Consider the following 14,471-nt stretch of genomic DNA (forward strand, 5'->3'; position numbering starts at 1 on the left):
TGGGATGACAGTGAGCTCATGTGTCTTGCAGCTGCGGTCCTCCCTCCTCGACACCACTCCCGGCTTGCCTTCTCCGCTGGGAGGGCCTGGGCTGGTGTTCAGTGATAGCTTCTAGAGCAGAGGGAAGGGGGATAGCTGGGCTAAGATGGGGCCCTTACAAGCACTCCTACTGGGGTGGGGGGCTTTGCACCTGGCGCCGAGCTTTCCGATGGCGAAGCGCGTCCTCGTAAGGCTTGCTTGCTTGCCTTGCCTCCCCCTTTATCTTTACCTGATGCAATCTTTCACTAGACTTTCAGAATTGGTGATTTTTCCTCGTTGGCCACAGCCCCAGACGGTCACATTGTGGAATTTGCGAGTCATACACAGATGCTGCAAATGCGAAATGTCGTGCAGGCACAAGATGGGAGTCCCGCCTTGGTACCCCTGCACTAGCTTTCTCTCCAGCAGCCCGCTGACCGAAGCAGGGCAGGCGCCTGAGCTCCCTGCACCTTGATTTTCCCTTTGGGAGGTGCGTGATCATCACTCTCAAGCTCTTCTGGGGATGAGAGGAGTTCTGAGTAGGACAAGTCTAGAAGGTTCTATGCATTCCTTGGAGGAAGGCCTTTTTGGAGATCTGGGTGAACTATTGTCTCTGGCACCAGAGACAGCATTCAGACCTTAAGTTTAAAATGTGCTGGATGCCTTACCAGCTTCTGGGCCATTGGGCTTAATGTATAACAGCAAGTCTAGAGAGCTCTTTGTTAGAAAAGAAAAACATGTATAGGTTTTAGTGTTTCAAATCTTCTCTTTTGGAGTTGAACTTCTGGGGGAAAAAAATTCTAACCCTTGTGGTTATGGAAGAGATTCCAGAGCAGTGAGGTAAGGAGGGAAGTTCTGTGCTTATGTGTGTGTTTTCCTACACAGAGGTCTCTGAGAAGCTTATGTGAGCTCGTTAACTAGCAATGAGCCCTGGACGTGGGCCACGAAGGGCTTCCCTGCCGCCCCCTGGCCCGGGTCCACAAGCAGCTGGGAAGCAGTTCTCTCCTCACGTACACTCTGGTGTGACTCCCGGCTCCTCCCGGCAGAGCCAGAGAACAGGAAGGACCTCAAATGTGCAGGCACCCAAAGGGACCCCTTAGAGGGCTGAGACCCTGCCCTTGCCCCGGGTGGGTCAACTCAATACCAGGCAATGGACAGGGCATGGCTGGGAGGGCAGAGAGGCCACCAGTCCAGAGCGCAGGCTTGGAGTCAGAACTCGGTTTTCACCCTGGTTACCCACGTATTGGCTGTGTGAACTTGGAGAGGTTGCAAAACCTTGCTGAGTTTTCTCATGTTGCACCTGGGGGAGGAAACGGGGTGTGCCATCAGCCCCGAGGTTGTCATGGGGATTGAGCGAGCACAGAGCCTGATGGGTAATGACCTTGTTGGCATTTGGAAAGTAAGGGCCCTTGTGGTTTTTATTATTAAGAGAAGAGACAGGGCCCTGCGGCTGGGGCTTTGGGAGGAAGCCAGGCGTGGCCAATGGAGGGCAGACACTATATTTTTTTGAATGAATGAATGAGGTGAATTTGAGCCTGATGGAATGAGGGAGAAAAGAAGACATTCCATTTTGAAGTAACAGCTCTGACTCTGATCACTTTTCGAGGCACTAGATGGAATGAGTTCCTCTGGACCTTTCCTGCACTGCATAGGTGCACAAACAGATGCACACCACACACACACATGCGCACGCGCACACACACACCTGCACGCGTACGCACACACACTGAGTTGGTGGAAGAATAAGGACAAGGACCCCTCGCTCTAGCACTTTCTCTTCTCTAAGCCTCATTTCCCACATCCTGAGCCCACCTGGCTTCCCCCCAGCTGTCACACTTCTGCAGAAGAGAATGCCATCCTGCATCAAGATGAGGGCCTATGGGTCTGCTGTGTCCCCTCTCCCACGGCCGTAGCTGGGATGCTGAGGGTCACATTGGACTTCTCCCCTTAGTGAGCCTGCACTGCTGCCCCAGGGCAGGGGGAAAGTGAGGAGGGCTGGATCTGTGAATGTACTGAAGTCGGCCCAGCCCCCCTGCCCCTTGGAGTCACAGGGCTGGTGCCCCATGGTAACTTTCCTTCTGGTCATTACGCATTACACACTGGAATTCCAGCCCCGCCCCCCGAGGTGGAAAGAGGCAGGAGGGGGCTGGCCCACAGGCTGGTCCAGAGCGCAGGCCCTTTCTTGGCTTGCCCGCGTCCACGTGTCTTGGTGGCACAGGTCCTGTGGCCTGAATGGAGGCTGTAAAGGATCCAGGATCCAAGCTGGCAAACATAGCCCTGCCCCTGGCGCTTTCCTTCCTCTCTGCATGGAAAGGAACTGGGGCCAAATGCCATTGCTCCCGGCCCACATACTTTCCACTGCCTTGCCGGACTGCTGAAACAGTCTGGCTGTGCACTCTGAAGCCAGGGCGAGGAGACCCGAGTCCCCGGGCACCCAAATAATGGTGCTGTTCAACCTCGTGGTTCATTTGCATCCTGGCTGGACAGGAGCTCAGGGACTCAGATCCCGGGCATCCTTCCTTGCCAGAGCCCCTGCCCAGACCCACCCTTCTCCCTCCCTGGCCCAGCTCACTCCCAGGCCCACACTGCACTCCCTGCCTCTAGGTGGCTCTTGGGAGATAACTGGACTCCGCTTTCTTATCTGGAAAACAAGATAGCAAGAGTTGTAAACCACCACTTTCTATTGTTTGAGGATTAAGTAAGGGAATGGACAGAAAACACTCCTTGTGGGGCTCACACACGGAGTCTGTTACTGTTGTATTGAAGTTAATCATATGGATTTGGGGCTGGGGGCAGCAAGGGGCTGGAGGCATAGGTGGAATCAGTCATGACCGGCTGCAGGCACCTCACTAAGTAATTCGGTGTTACTGTATAGTCAAGGGACAGGATCACTCTGTTTTAGAAAGAGCACTGGTGGCTGGCCCTGTGGCACATGGATGGAAGAGGGAGATGGAGGCAGGGACTCAGGGAGCCTTGCAAGAGCTGGTGGTGGTCCCATTGGGCAGGGGCAGGAAGAGGAGGGGCTGGAACTGAGAGATTGGGGAGTGACCTCCCTTAGTGTTTGGGGGAAGAGTAGGTGAACCCAGGTATCACTAACTCCAGGTAGCCCCCCATTTCTCTCATCCAGTTTGGCCTCTCGAGGCCTTCTGTCCTTCTACCAAATTTCCAGACCTCTGGAGTAGGCTTGGGGCACGGACATTGCGGCTCAGTGTCAGGGGTGTGGGGAGGAGAGCCCCAGTGAGGCAGGAGCTCCCCATGCCCAGCCTTCTCCACTTCCTCCTGTGGGGGTCCTGCCTCTTTCATCACTTCCACAGAAAGATGGACAGGGGTAGGGGTGGCAATGGAGGCAAGGAGTAGGCTTTCCAAGGGCCTCAACTCATTTGGAATCTTTCCTTTCCTTCCACAGCCCAATGGCTGTGTCCATCCCTACACCCCTGCTGGGCAGGCCTGGGCCCTGCACATAGCTTCTCCTCCCCCTCTTCCCTCTATGCCCTCCCCCTTCTTTCCTGGGATGCTCTCACTGAGGAATGCCAACCCCCAGGGGAGGAGGTAGTGTGCAAGATGGCACCACCATCAGGATGGCTGAGGCTCATCTGCCTGACACACTTCAATTTTACTGAAAGATTAGTGGGGACACACACCCATGCACACCCACAATCAGCACGCATGTATGCACAGATGCGCTTTGGAGTAAAATACAAAGTCCAACTTATTTTTAATATAGAACCGTCTTCACTTATTCTGAGAACCCCCAGGAGAGGGCTGGGGCACAGTGCTCCCTGGGCTTTTAGTAGCATGTAGGAGAAGCCGCCAGGGTCCTGGGGCTCCTCCCCAACTGCTCCTGACCGCCCCCCCCCTCCCCGGTGTACGAGGCCTGAGGGCAGAGGCAGACTGGCAGGGGCACCCCTCCGGGGCAGAACCAGGCACGTAACCCCCTCCGCCTGTGCCTCCTTCTTCCCAGAACCTGAACATCCAGGTGGAGGACATCCGGATCCGAGCCATCCTGGCCGCCTACCGCAAGCGCACCCCCGTGACGGAGGGCTACGTGGAGGTGAAGGACGGCAAGACGTGGAAGCAGATCTGTGACAAGCACTGGACAGCCAAGAATTCCCGCGTGGTCTGCGGCATGTTTGGCTTCCCTGGGGAGAAGACGTACAACACCAAAGTGTACAAGTAAGGGGACTGCTCGAGCCTGGGCTTCCCGGGCCCTCACCCTGCCTTGTTAGGAGTCGGCTTTTGCGGTCTGCCCCCCGCCGAGGAGAGTCCTCCCGGCCCTGTGTCGTGGCAGGGGCCACCGGTGTCCCTCCAGCAAGCCTGCTTTTGAGGAACTCCCAGTCCTGTGGGAGACAGACCCCACATGAATGACGAAAGTAGGACAGAGGCAACGGGCAGGATGCCCCAGCCCAGAAAACGCCCACCTCTCAGTGCAGACAGCCAGCTCGGTGACCACAGGGCCTGAATAAGGACAACAATACCCAGGCCAGATGGGGCAAGGGCAATGCCAGCTTGAGAAATGTTTACTTTTCCTCAGCAAAAGATTATTCTGAGAACTCTGGTACTTTTCAGCAATTGTCAGGGTGTTGAAAAGCAGTGGGTTTCGATTCAGGTATACAAATCCCAGTTAAACCTTACCTGCTGTGGTTTCCAAAGTTGGCATGTCCCAGGGGGCCGGGGGGTGGATAGATGCCAACCTGCCCCCAGGGGAATCCGGTGAAGGGGGTCAACCCTGTGACAAGCTGGCCGCTGGAGGGCCCTGGCTGGTAGTGGGGTCTTCTTATCTCCTCTTATTACTGATAATGACGATTGTTTCTGAGTGCCCGTTCCGTGCCAGGCTCTGCCCCTCATCATTGAGGCCTCACAGCACTAGGAAGTAGGAGTCTGCTTCAGAGTAGAGGCAACGAAGTCAGGGAGAAGATGTAGAACAAGGATCCAAACACAGGTCTCCAGCTACAGGGTCTATACTCAGAGAGTGTAGACTCACAACACTACATCTTTCTGTTCAAACCAGGGACAGGGAACTTCGGAGTCACGAGACATGGCTTCCAAGCCCAGCTCTCCCTCCAGATCCGTGGGTCAGTCCAGGCTGCACCCCTCCATGGGCTTGGCATGGCCACCTTTAGTTGGAGCCTCCAGTCCACCACAGGGAGGAGTGCTGGCAGCAGAGCCGGCTCACAACACCCCTGGGGCTGATCTGAGTGGCCATTCCCACCCCCAGCTGCCCCAGACATGGCCCAGACCTTCCTGGTTGCACAGGGGGCAGCTGGGAGGCGGTGTGGTCTCAACCCTCTGAGTCTTTGGACAACTCCTGCCAGCTGGCGGCCCTGTCTCTGGGGACACCATCTCAGCTTTTCCGACCCAAGTAAGCCAAGAAAAGCAAACCCCTCCCCTGGCTGGTCCCACCAGAGCTGCCAGCCTAGTGGCAGGGGTGAGTCCAGTCCTAGGAAGGCAAAGGCGGCCACCAGCCCATGACCAGGCAGCACGTGCCTTGTTCACATGGCATCTGAAGGCCATCTCCCCACCTGTGGGTAATCCTGAGCCCTTTTCCTGCTTTCGAGGAGGGGTCTCAGATCTGTTTTGACAGCTGCCCCCCAGCCCTCCCGCCCCGCCAAGTGATCCCCTCATGGGCTGGGTTGGAAACCCTCTCCTTGCTCCTCCCACTCCCACATCTGTGGTTTGCTTTCTTTTCAGCTGGGGACAGGAAACAACTCTGAGGGCTGGGAGGCATCCAGGGTGTTGGTGGCGGGTGGCGTTCTTGGCCAAGTTGGGAGATGATTAACAGACGCTGCGGAAAACCAGCTCCAATGTCTGACCTCTAGCTGGAGATGCTATGGAGGGGCGGGAGGGTGGATGCTAAACCTTGTAGGCTTGTTTTATGTTAAACTCGGCTGACAGTGGGGCCCCGAAAAAGAAGGGCCCGCAAGGGAGCTTCTGCCTCAGAGGTGCTGTTAGAGGCTGTGATGGCAGCCGGCTGGAGAACGTGATGGGCTGGGATTCCCAGGGCATGGCTGCTGCCATCACTCGGTCTAAGCCCTCAATCTGCAGGGAAAGAGACACAGGCCTGAAGGGCGGGGGGCTCAGAGGTCACAGAACCCACCTGCAGAGCCTGCAGGAGAGCCTGGCTGTGTCCTCCTCACTGCTGCCATCAGCTCAGCCCCAGCTCCCGCTCTGCTCTGCCCCAGGGGAGGCCTGGTGACAGGGCACGGCCCCCACCATGTGCTGGCTCTTGAGCCTGGGAGCAGGGGTGGGGCTGGCCTGGCCCAGGGTGTCTGGGAGCTATGCTCAGAGGATACAGACAGCAGAGGCCTGGGAGCCAAGTATCCCTGAATCTGTGACTTCCAGTAGCATCTTTCCCCATCTCCCTTTCACCCTTCCCACAGCCTGTCCCTGTTTTTGCTGCCATCCCTTCCTCCCTCCCAGGGAGGACGTTCACCCTTAGGAAGGAGATGTTTTCCAAGTGATTCTGTCTAGGGTGGGTATCTCCTGGGACCCGCCAGGTCCAAAGGGGCCCCGCAGCCTTAGACATTCACCAGGGCAGCGCCTGAGGCCTCTCTACCCTTAACTCTGCTAACTGGCATATCTGGTGGCCACTCAGAGGCCTCGGTTTACCTGCAGGTCCGGGACTGCAGCTCTTCATGAGAACCTCTCCACTTGCCATCTTCCGCCCTCCAGTCTGTGTAAGAGGAGCCCAGTGGGTACCCACATGCCCCTCAGAGTCCTCACCCCTACAGGGTTGCCAAGAGTGAGGTCAGTTTCCCCACCAAGGGCTGCTTTTCCCTGTGCTGCGTTCTGCTCTGGCCTGGGAAGCCATAAATACTCATTGACGATAATGAGGCCGAAGCTTCAGGGCCCCATCCTTGGGGCCAGGAGCATATCGTAGTCTTCTTTTCCTTAAGGCAGGATCCTGAGGTCGCCACTGATTTATTGATATGAGCTTACTACGCAGAGATTCTGCATCTGATATTGCATCTCGGGAGTTAGGAAGAGCTCTCATGATTTGGTTGGTTCGCTGAAACATGAACCAAAATGTGGCCCACCAGGATGGAAATGGAAATGCCCAATCTCCTTGGCACCCAGTAGAGGACACCCAGAAGAGGAAGGGATTCAAAGGCTTAAGAAGACCGGATGTTGGAGTGGATTGGTCATTTGAGACCTCACCCAGCCTGGGAGGGTCTGGAAGACACACTTTCCCCATGCGTGAGGAATAAATTTGTGAGGGAAACCCTGGTGTTCTTAAGAGAGCTCCCTGGTAGCTCTTCTCTGTAAGCCACTCCTCACCCTAAATGCAGGAGGTGGTGACTGGCTCCCAGGGCAGCAGCACTCAGCCTCCCAAGGCCAGGTGGGCGTGGCTCCCGAAAGACCAGCAGAATCCGGGCAGCAGTCAGAAAAGTTGGACTCCTGCACGGCCACAATGAGGTCTTGTTGATCACAGTGTTCCCAGAAATGAAATGGATAGGAGGAGATCTACTAAGTCCTTACTTGTTCTATTTTTTTCTTAGTATATTTATTTTGAAAGAGAGAGAGAGAGAGGGAGAGAGAGAATCCCAAGCAGGCACCGCACTGTTAGCACAGAGCCTGATATGGGGCTCGATCTCACCGTCTGTGAGATCATGACCTGAGCCAAAATCAAGAGTTGGACACTTAACTGACTGAGTCCCCCAGGCATGCCTTCCCCCACATTCTTTAAGAATAGAAAATCTAGGCCAAGAGAACAAAAATCTAACCTGAATTATATAAACAGAAAGTCAATACCCAGACCTGAGCCAGCTTACACACCCAGAGCCCTTTGAGTAAAAGGGAGGCCGGGTCTCCTTGAGGAAGGACCCCGATACACTGCCAAAAATTTACACTGTTAATCAATTTCTCATCCTTCCTGAAAGGGACTGATGGCCTTTAACCAAGGTAGCTGTGCACTGAGGAAGAAGAAATAATCAGAACTTTTGGGCACAACTGGACGCAGGCTGTGTTGACACTGATGCTTGGGAGACTCAAATATCACCATGGGCCTCCAGTCAGAGTAGGGCCTTATGTGAGTCAGGTGATCAGTGGGGTTTTAGCTTGAGCCTGTCTCACAGTGGGCCCAGTGGGTCGCTGAACTCATCCTGTGGTTATTCCTAATTCTGGACTTCATCATTGGAATGGACATACACAGTAGCTGGCAGAATCCCTACAAAATCTGGCTTCTTCCTTGACTGGGGAAGAGCCAATAGGACTTTTCATTTTTAATGATTTATTTACTTTTGAGAGAGAGCACGAGCAGGGGAGGTACAGAGAAGGGGACAGAGGGTCCAAAGCAGGCTCAGCAGTGCCAGCACAGAGCCCGATGCGGGGCTCGAACTCATGAGCTGTGAGATCATGACCTGAGCTGAACTTGGAGGCTCAACCAAATGAGCCACCCAGGCACCGCAGGACTTTTCATTTTTAATTGCACTAGCCCAGCTGACTGTTCTTCCTGCTACCCTGCCATAGGCTAGACACCTCTTTCTCAACCAGGCTTCCCCCTTGGCCCAAAGCTGCATCTCATTCTAGTTGGTCTCCAATCACCAGGCCTGGAGCGGGCTGTCCACCCAGCACCCATCAGCGCCTTGTATCTGCAACCCCAGGCCTGGCCCTGGTGAATCATGGTGGGGGTGGGGGGAGGGGCGCTGCCAGTGCAGTGGAGGCCTGTGGAGGGCCACGGTGCATTCCTGTGAGCTGATGTAAGGGGAAGCAGGGCTGTCTGGGAAAGGCAGGAGCAGTTATGTGCTCGCTGTGGCGCTTCGGTCTATATTAAGAGCTCAGTACATCTGTTCGTGGGTGAAGGCGGTGTTCACTGAAAGCTGGAAGCAGAAGGACATTTCAAGCCAGCGAGGTCTGGCCGGTCCTCGTGCAGCTGATAGCCCCTGAGCGGGTTCTCTTGCCCAGTGTTGGGGGGCGGGTCATGAGGAACAAGCCGTACACTGCCCCCCAAATGTGTTCTCCAGTCCAAGCTGGGGGTGTCATGGGGAACAAGCTGGAGGCTGTTTCCAAGCACAGGGCCTTGTATCCAGGAAGTGGGGAGGGGCAGTGGCTCTTGGAATTATTTACAGTCCTCCTGCGCAGTTCTCCACTCTAGGCTATGCAGCGATGTTGAGCACACCACCTGAATTTTCCAGGACATTCTTTTTTTTCAAAGACTCTATGTCATGGTGTCCACAGGTACACTAGAGTTATTACCAGTTGAAATTTTTGGTTAAGAAAATATATTGGTTTGGGGTGCCTTGGTGGTTCAGTTGGTTGGGTGTCTGACTTCGGCTCAGGTCATGATCTCGTGGTTCACGAGTTCGAGCCCTATGTCTGGCTCTGTGCTGACAGCTACCTCAGAGCCTGGAGCCTGCTTCAGATTCTGTGTCTCCCCCTTTCTCTGCCCCTTCCCAGCTCATCTTCTCTCTCTCTCTCAAAAATAAGTAAACATTTTTAAAAATGTTTTTTATTTTTTATTTTTTTAATATTTTTATTTATTTTTAGGAGAGAGAGAGACAGCGTGAGCAGGGGAGGGTCAGAGAGAGAGGGAGTCACAGACTGAAACAGGCTCTAGGCTCTGAGCTGGCAGTCAGCACAGAGCCCGATGCGGGGCTCGAACCCACGGACCGCGAGATCATGACCTAAGTGAAAGTCGGACGCTTAACCGACTAAGCCACCCAGGCGCCCCTTAAAAATGTTTTTTAAACAAGAAGGTATTGGTGGTGTCTGTAGGGTTTTACCTTTCTCTATGTTCACATCCTGTTCACTCAGAGACCAAAACTTCAGGCCTGCTAAACCAGCGGAAACAGGACCCCATTTCTGCCCCTTTCTGGACCAGCCTGCCCTAGGAGGTGAATCAGCCGGCAGCGACGCCGTCTGGCTCTCTCTGGCATCTCACAGGTTCTGCAAAGCAGGGACAAGCGCGCAGACCCCAGAGAGCTGGGCCGGCGTGAGAGGACGTTCCTCCCTGCCCTCCTCCTCTGTAAATCCCACCATTATCCAAAGCCTCGCCGAAACCCTTCTCCTTGCTGAAATTGTGTGTGGAGTCCTCCTTTCTGTTTCTCCTTTGACTAATATAATTGTTATTTATTTTACAAGCACATACGAAGCCCTTCCTGTGTGCTGTTTTAATTGCTTCACAAGTATTCACTCATTTAGCTTTCCAGACAATCAAATAAAGTAAATCCCATTGCTACTTCTGATCTGGAGGTGAGGAAAGTGAGGCACAGTACCCTTTCTGTTAACCTGTTGATTACTTATTGGTTGGTTATTGTTTTAGAAAACACTTTGACTCACCTTGATCCTTATTCTGCCTTCCAAAAATACATAAAAAGGAATGCTTTACATGTAATACAGGCTAAGAGCCTTCCTAGGCTCTGCTATAGAGACCACGTCACCCTCACTGACTCCTGGGTGAAGATTTGATGAGGTCTGTGGCCTAGTTTCATGACCATTATAATTCCCAAGCAAATTATACTTTGATTCAGCCCATCGGGTGCTTTAAGACTGTTCTTGTTGCTTCTCATTGGATTTGGGTTCACACCTTTAATCTTGCATATCGTTGGAAGAAGAGTTTAACATTCAACTTGTTCTGCTCATTGACACAGGCAAAGAGCAACAACCAATCATGCTGAAATTTTCTGAAGGGTTTGGGCGAACGACCAGCTGGTTTGCCTGGAACTGAGGGTTCCCTGGGACCAGGGGTCTTATCTCTTTTGGGTCCCTTTTGCATTTCCTGTTTATAGGCTTTAGTGCTATCGGACTGCTAAGTCCCTTCTCTCCTAGAATATAAACTGCCTGGGGGAACGGGGCCATGTCTGCCCTTCCAGGGCCTGCTCCCCAGCGCCCGCGTGACTGAGGTGCTCAGTGGGTGCTTGCCGACTCAGCAGAGCTGAGCTCTAGATGCGGGGACCATGTACATTTCATGCCACCACCAGCCTCCAAGAAGCCAGCGCAGTGGCCCGCCTGGCGCCCGACACCCAGTTGTGGAAGAAAGGAAGGGAGGCTGCTGAGATGTCCTGGTCACCTGCCCCCTCTCGCCCTCTGCAGAATGTTTGCGGCCCGGAAGAAGCAGCGCTACTGGCCATTCTCCATGGACTGTACGGGCACCGAGGCGCACATCTCCAGCTGCAAGCTGGGCACGCAGGTGTTGCTGGACCCTGTGAAGAATGTCACCTGTGAGAATGGGCTGCCAGCTGTGGTGAGCTGTGTGCCTGGCCAGGTCTTCAGCCCCGACGGGCCCTCAAGATTCCGGAAAGCCTACAAACCAGAGGTGAGAACGCGTGCGCCCGCGGGAAGAGCTCTGGTCTCCACTCTCCCATGGGGGGTGGGGAGAGGGTGGCATTTAAGGGAGCAGGCAGGGACCCCCAGGAGAGAAGGAGAGTGGTCCTAACTCAGACCACTCCCCGACAGGGCAGGAATGTAGTGGGACACCTGTCAGGCCAGCCGCACCAACAGATGCCACCTCTAGATAGTGACAAGCAGCTGGGCCCCAGCCCCCAGTCATCAGCAGCCGCATTTGGCCTTTCACCATTGCTACTCCACTCTGAGACCACAGTCCCCTCTGTGGAGGCCATATACCGAGGAGGAGAGAGCACCTCATTACCCACGGTCACAGGCTCTGTGTGCAGTCGGCTGGCCTGGCACAAAACGCTGGGGTGGGGGTCCTGCTCAATTCCCAGAAGAGAACAGTGTTCTAGAGTTGTTGGAAAGTTAGTATAGTTCTCAAAAGCACATGAATCAGCCACAAATGTTTCTAAGCATATTTAGGTTTATTCTACAACAGAAAGGACAAAAATTTTATTTTTTTAATTTTCTTTTCTTAATATAATTTATTGTCACATTGGTTTCCATACAGCACCCAGTGCTCATCCCAACAAGTGCCTTCCTCAGTGCCCATCACCCACTTTCCCCTCTCCCCCGACCCCCATCAGCCCTCAGTTTGTTCTCTGTATCCAAGAGCCTCTTGTAGTTTGCCTCCCTCCTTCTGTTTGTAACTTTTATTTTTCCCCTTCCCCTCCCCCATGGTCTTCTGTTAAGTTTCTCAAGATCCACGTATGAGTGAGAATATATGGTATCTGTCCTTCTCTGCCTGACTTATTTCGTTCAGCGTAACACCCTCAAGGTCCATCCATGTTGCTACACATGGCCAGATTTCATTCTTTCTCATTGCCATGTAGTATTCCATGGTATAGATAAACCACATCTTCTTGATCCATTCATCAGTTGATGGACACTTAGGCTCTTTCCATGTTTTAGCTATTGTGGAGAGTGCTGCTATGAACATTGGCGTACGTGTGCTCCTATGCATCAGCATTTCTGTATCCCTTGGGTAAATTCCTAGCAGTGCTGTTGCTGGGTCATAGGGGAGTTCTATTGTTAGTTTCCTGAGGAACATCCTCCACACTGTTTCAGAAAGGTCAAAAATTTTAAAAAGCTTTCACCAAGACCGAAAATGAAAACCTGTCATTCCCACATCTGTGTCACCTGTCTGTACCCTCCGGTCATGTTCTATGTTTCTAAGTCAGCAGCACCTCTGTGTGCACGAGTGTGTGAGCACGTGCATGTGCATGTGAGCACGCTCGAGACGTGTTGATACACATCTGCTCTCATAAACGACCCCCCATTTCCGCTGTCTGATTTTGTAGGACAAGCGAACCGACCCAACCATGGCAGGTTTGACGCAGTGTCTGAAAAAGAGAAAGTGCATTATTCTATCTTCCCTGAAATTCATTAAGAGGAGATTTGTTTTTCTTTTTCCTACCCTTCCTTTTTCCTATGTCCAAGGGTCTCTGTGATGTGCATATTCTGGAAACTGCTCACATGGGGCTGGTGGTTGGGAATAGCACGTGGGAGGAGAGGGAGGGGTTGGAACCCTGGCTGATCATTTATTAGGGAATGATTCCCTGAGCCAGATAAAACCTTGATACTCCCCTGGGCAGAGGTGAGTTCCAAGACACCTCTGACCACGTCAGAGGAGGGAGAAAGGCCCTGATGGGGGCAGACGGCATGTCAGCCGAGTCCAGGCAGTGGAGCGGGAGGAGCGGCTCCTGCCTCGGCCCAGGCAGCCTCCTGCTGTGTCTCCTTCCCTCTCCCTGTCTCTCCTGCCCTTCCCCTCTGCCCTCTGCAGTCTCCCCTATCCATCAACATCTAAAGACCTGTCTTGGAAAGGGGGTGATAGCATTCATCCAAGGGTAAAGGGAATCCCGGGCAGGAGTGAGGTAAGCCATGTTGGGTGCCCCCTCCCAGGCTGGGGGTGGTGTGTCTGGACAAAAGAAAAAGCCTTCAATGAAAGGACCAAAATGAATGGTGTGAGCCTAGCCAAGGGCATGGGAACTCTTTGGAGGACCTCTTCCAGCAGGCGGCTGTCCGTGCCACATCGGTCCCCACACGGAGGACCAAAGTGCACAGATCTGCTGCAGGGCACATGTGTGCAGCCAGGAGACACAGGCTCACGTGGATGGTGCCAGCCCTCCTGCAGTCCCCACACACCCCCACTTGCCCCCCCCACCGACCCTGCCACATGATTTGATGGCCACATCCTTCCTTCAGCCTCAGCCTGGCCTGCTGAGCTCTCCTTGTGTGTCATCCAGAATTCCAGACCCTACTGTTTGGAATTTCTCTCACTGTGTGGTTTAAAGCAAAGGAATCAAACTCATACCAAATGAATTAAAAAAAAAAAAAAACAAATGAGCCTTACATCACATTTTCCTTTGGTTGCTTGCCTTCCTCCGGGGCCCTCTGACTCTGCGTGGCCACTGCCAGCCTGGCACGGGATTATGTGGCACTCCGCCTCCATTAAGCTTGGGTCTTGGATGGTGTGCTCCCTAATAAATGATCAGCCATGTTTCCTACCCCTCCCTCTCCTCTTCCCATGTGCCATTCCCACCCACAAGCCCCTCTGAGCTGTTTCCAGAATGTGGAAATCACAGCTTCCTGTGTTGGACAGCTTGGGCATGGGGGTGGGGAGGGGAGAGGCCACGGCTCAACCGTGACTGGGCTTCAGCCACCAGTTGTTTGGAGTGTGTTTTCTAAAGCTGGAATAAAGGTCCCTGAAGCCGATGGGTGTTTTGTACGCACCCCTGTCCCTCTTTTCTTCTCCCCTAGTGGCAGGGTCAGAGCCGTCCTTATATCCTGTAAATCTGAGCGCTGTCACTGCATGCTGTCCTGCCTGCCGTGGCAGCCACGAGCTGTGGTCAGTGGAGGAGAGCAATGTGGCCAAGTGGCAACCTCAGTTGGAGGATGGAGGCATCCCGTCTGATGCCTTGGCCCCCAAGGTGGCTGGTGTACGTGAATGCTGACAAGCACCACCTCCAGCCAGGCCACCTTGGGTAAAAGTTGTGGTCTGAGGACCACATAGGCTGGAGCAGAGCAATGACTCTGGTCTGACCCCCATACATAGAACGGCCGCACAGGCACCCCACACCCTCTGTGTTGAATCAAATGAGCATCAGCCATAACTCAGGGCCTCAAAG

The 14,471-nt window shown here is 53.8% G+C and overlaps 1 protein-coding gene across 3 annotated transcripts in view; it reads left to right on the forward strand.

Moving 5' to 3' along the window:
- LOXL2 (lysyl oxidase like 2) overlaps positions 1–14,471 on the forward strand; it is a 94,598-nt gene that overhangs the window by 46,435 nt on the left and 33,692 nt on the right. For 2 of the 3 annotated variants that reach the window (XM_039243769.1, XM_039243770.1), the window contains exons 4-6: positions 3,980–4,191; positions 9,769–9,897; positions 11,047–11,269. In XM_039243769.1, coding sequence (XP_039099700.1) covers positions 3,980–4,191; positions 9,769–9,897; positions 11,047–11,269 — 564 coding nt within the window. The remainder of the gene's footprint in view (positions 1–3,979; positions 4,192–9,768; positions 9,898–11,046; positions 11,270–14,471) is intronic. The other variant, XM_039243771.1, reaches the window with a different exon arrangement.

Source organism: Hyaena hyaena, unplaced genomic scaffold, assembly GCF_003009895.1.
Source record: "Hyaena hyaena isolate Hyena2069 unplaced genomic scaffold, ASM300989v1 scaffold_230, whole genome shotgun sequence".
Taxonomy (NCBI): domain Eukaryota; kingdom Metazoa; phylum Chordata; class Mammalia; order Carnivora; family Hyaenidae; genus Hyaena; species Hyaena hyaena.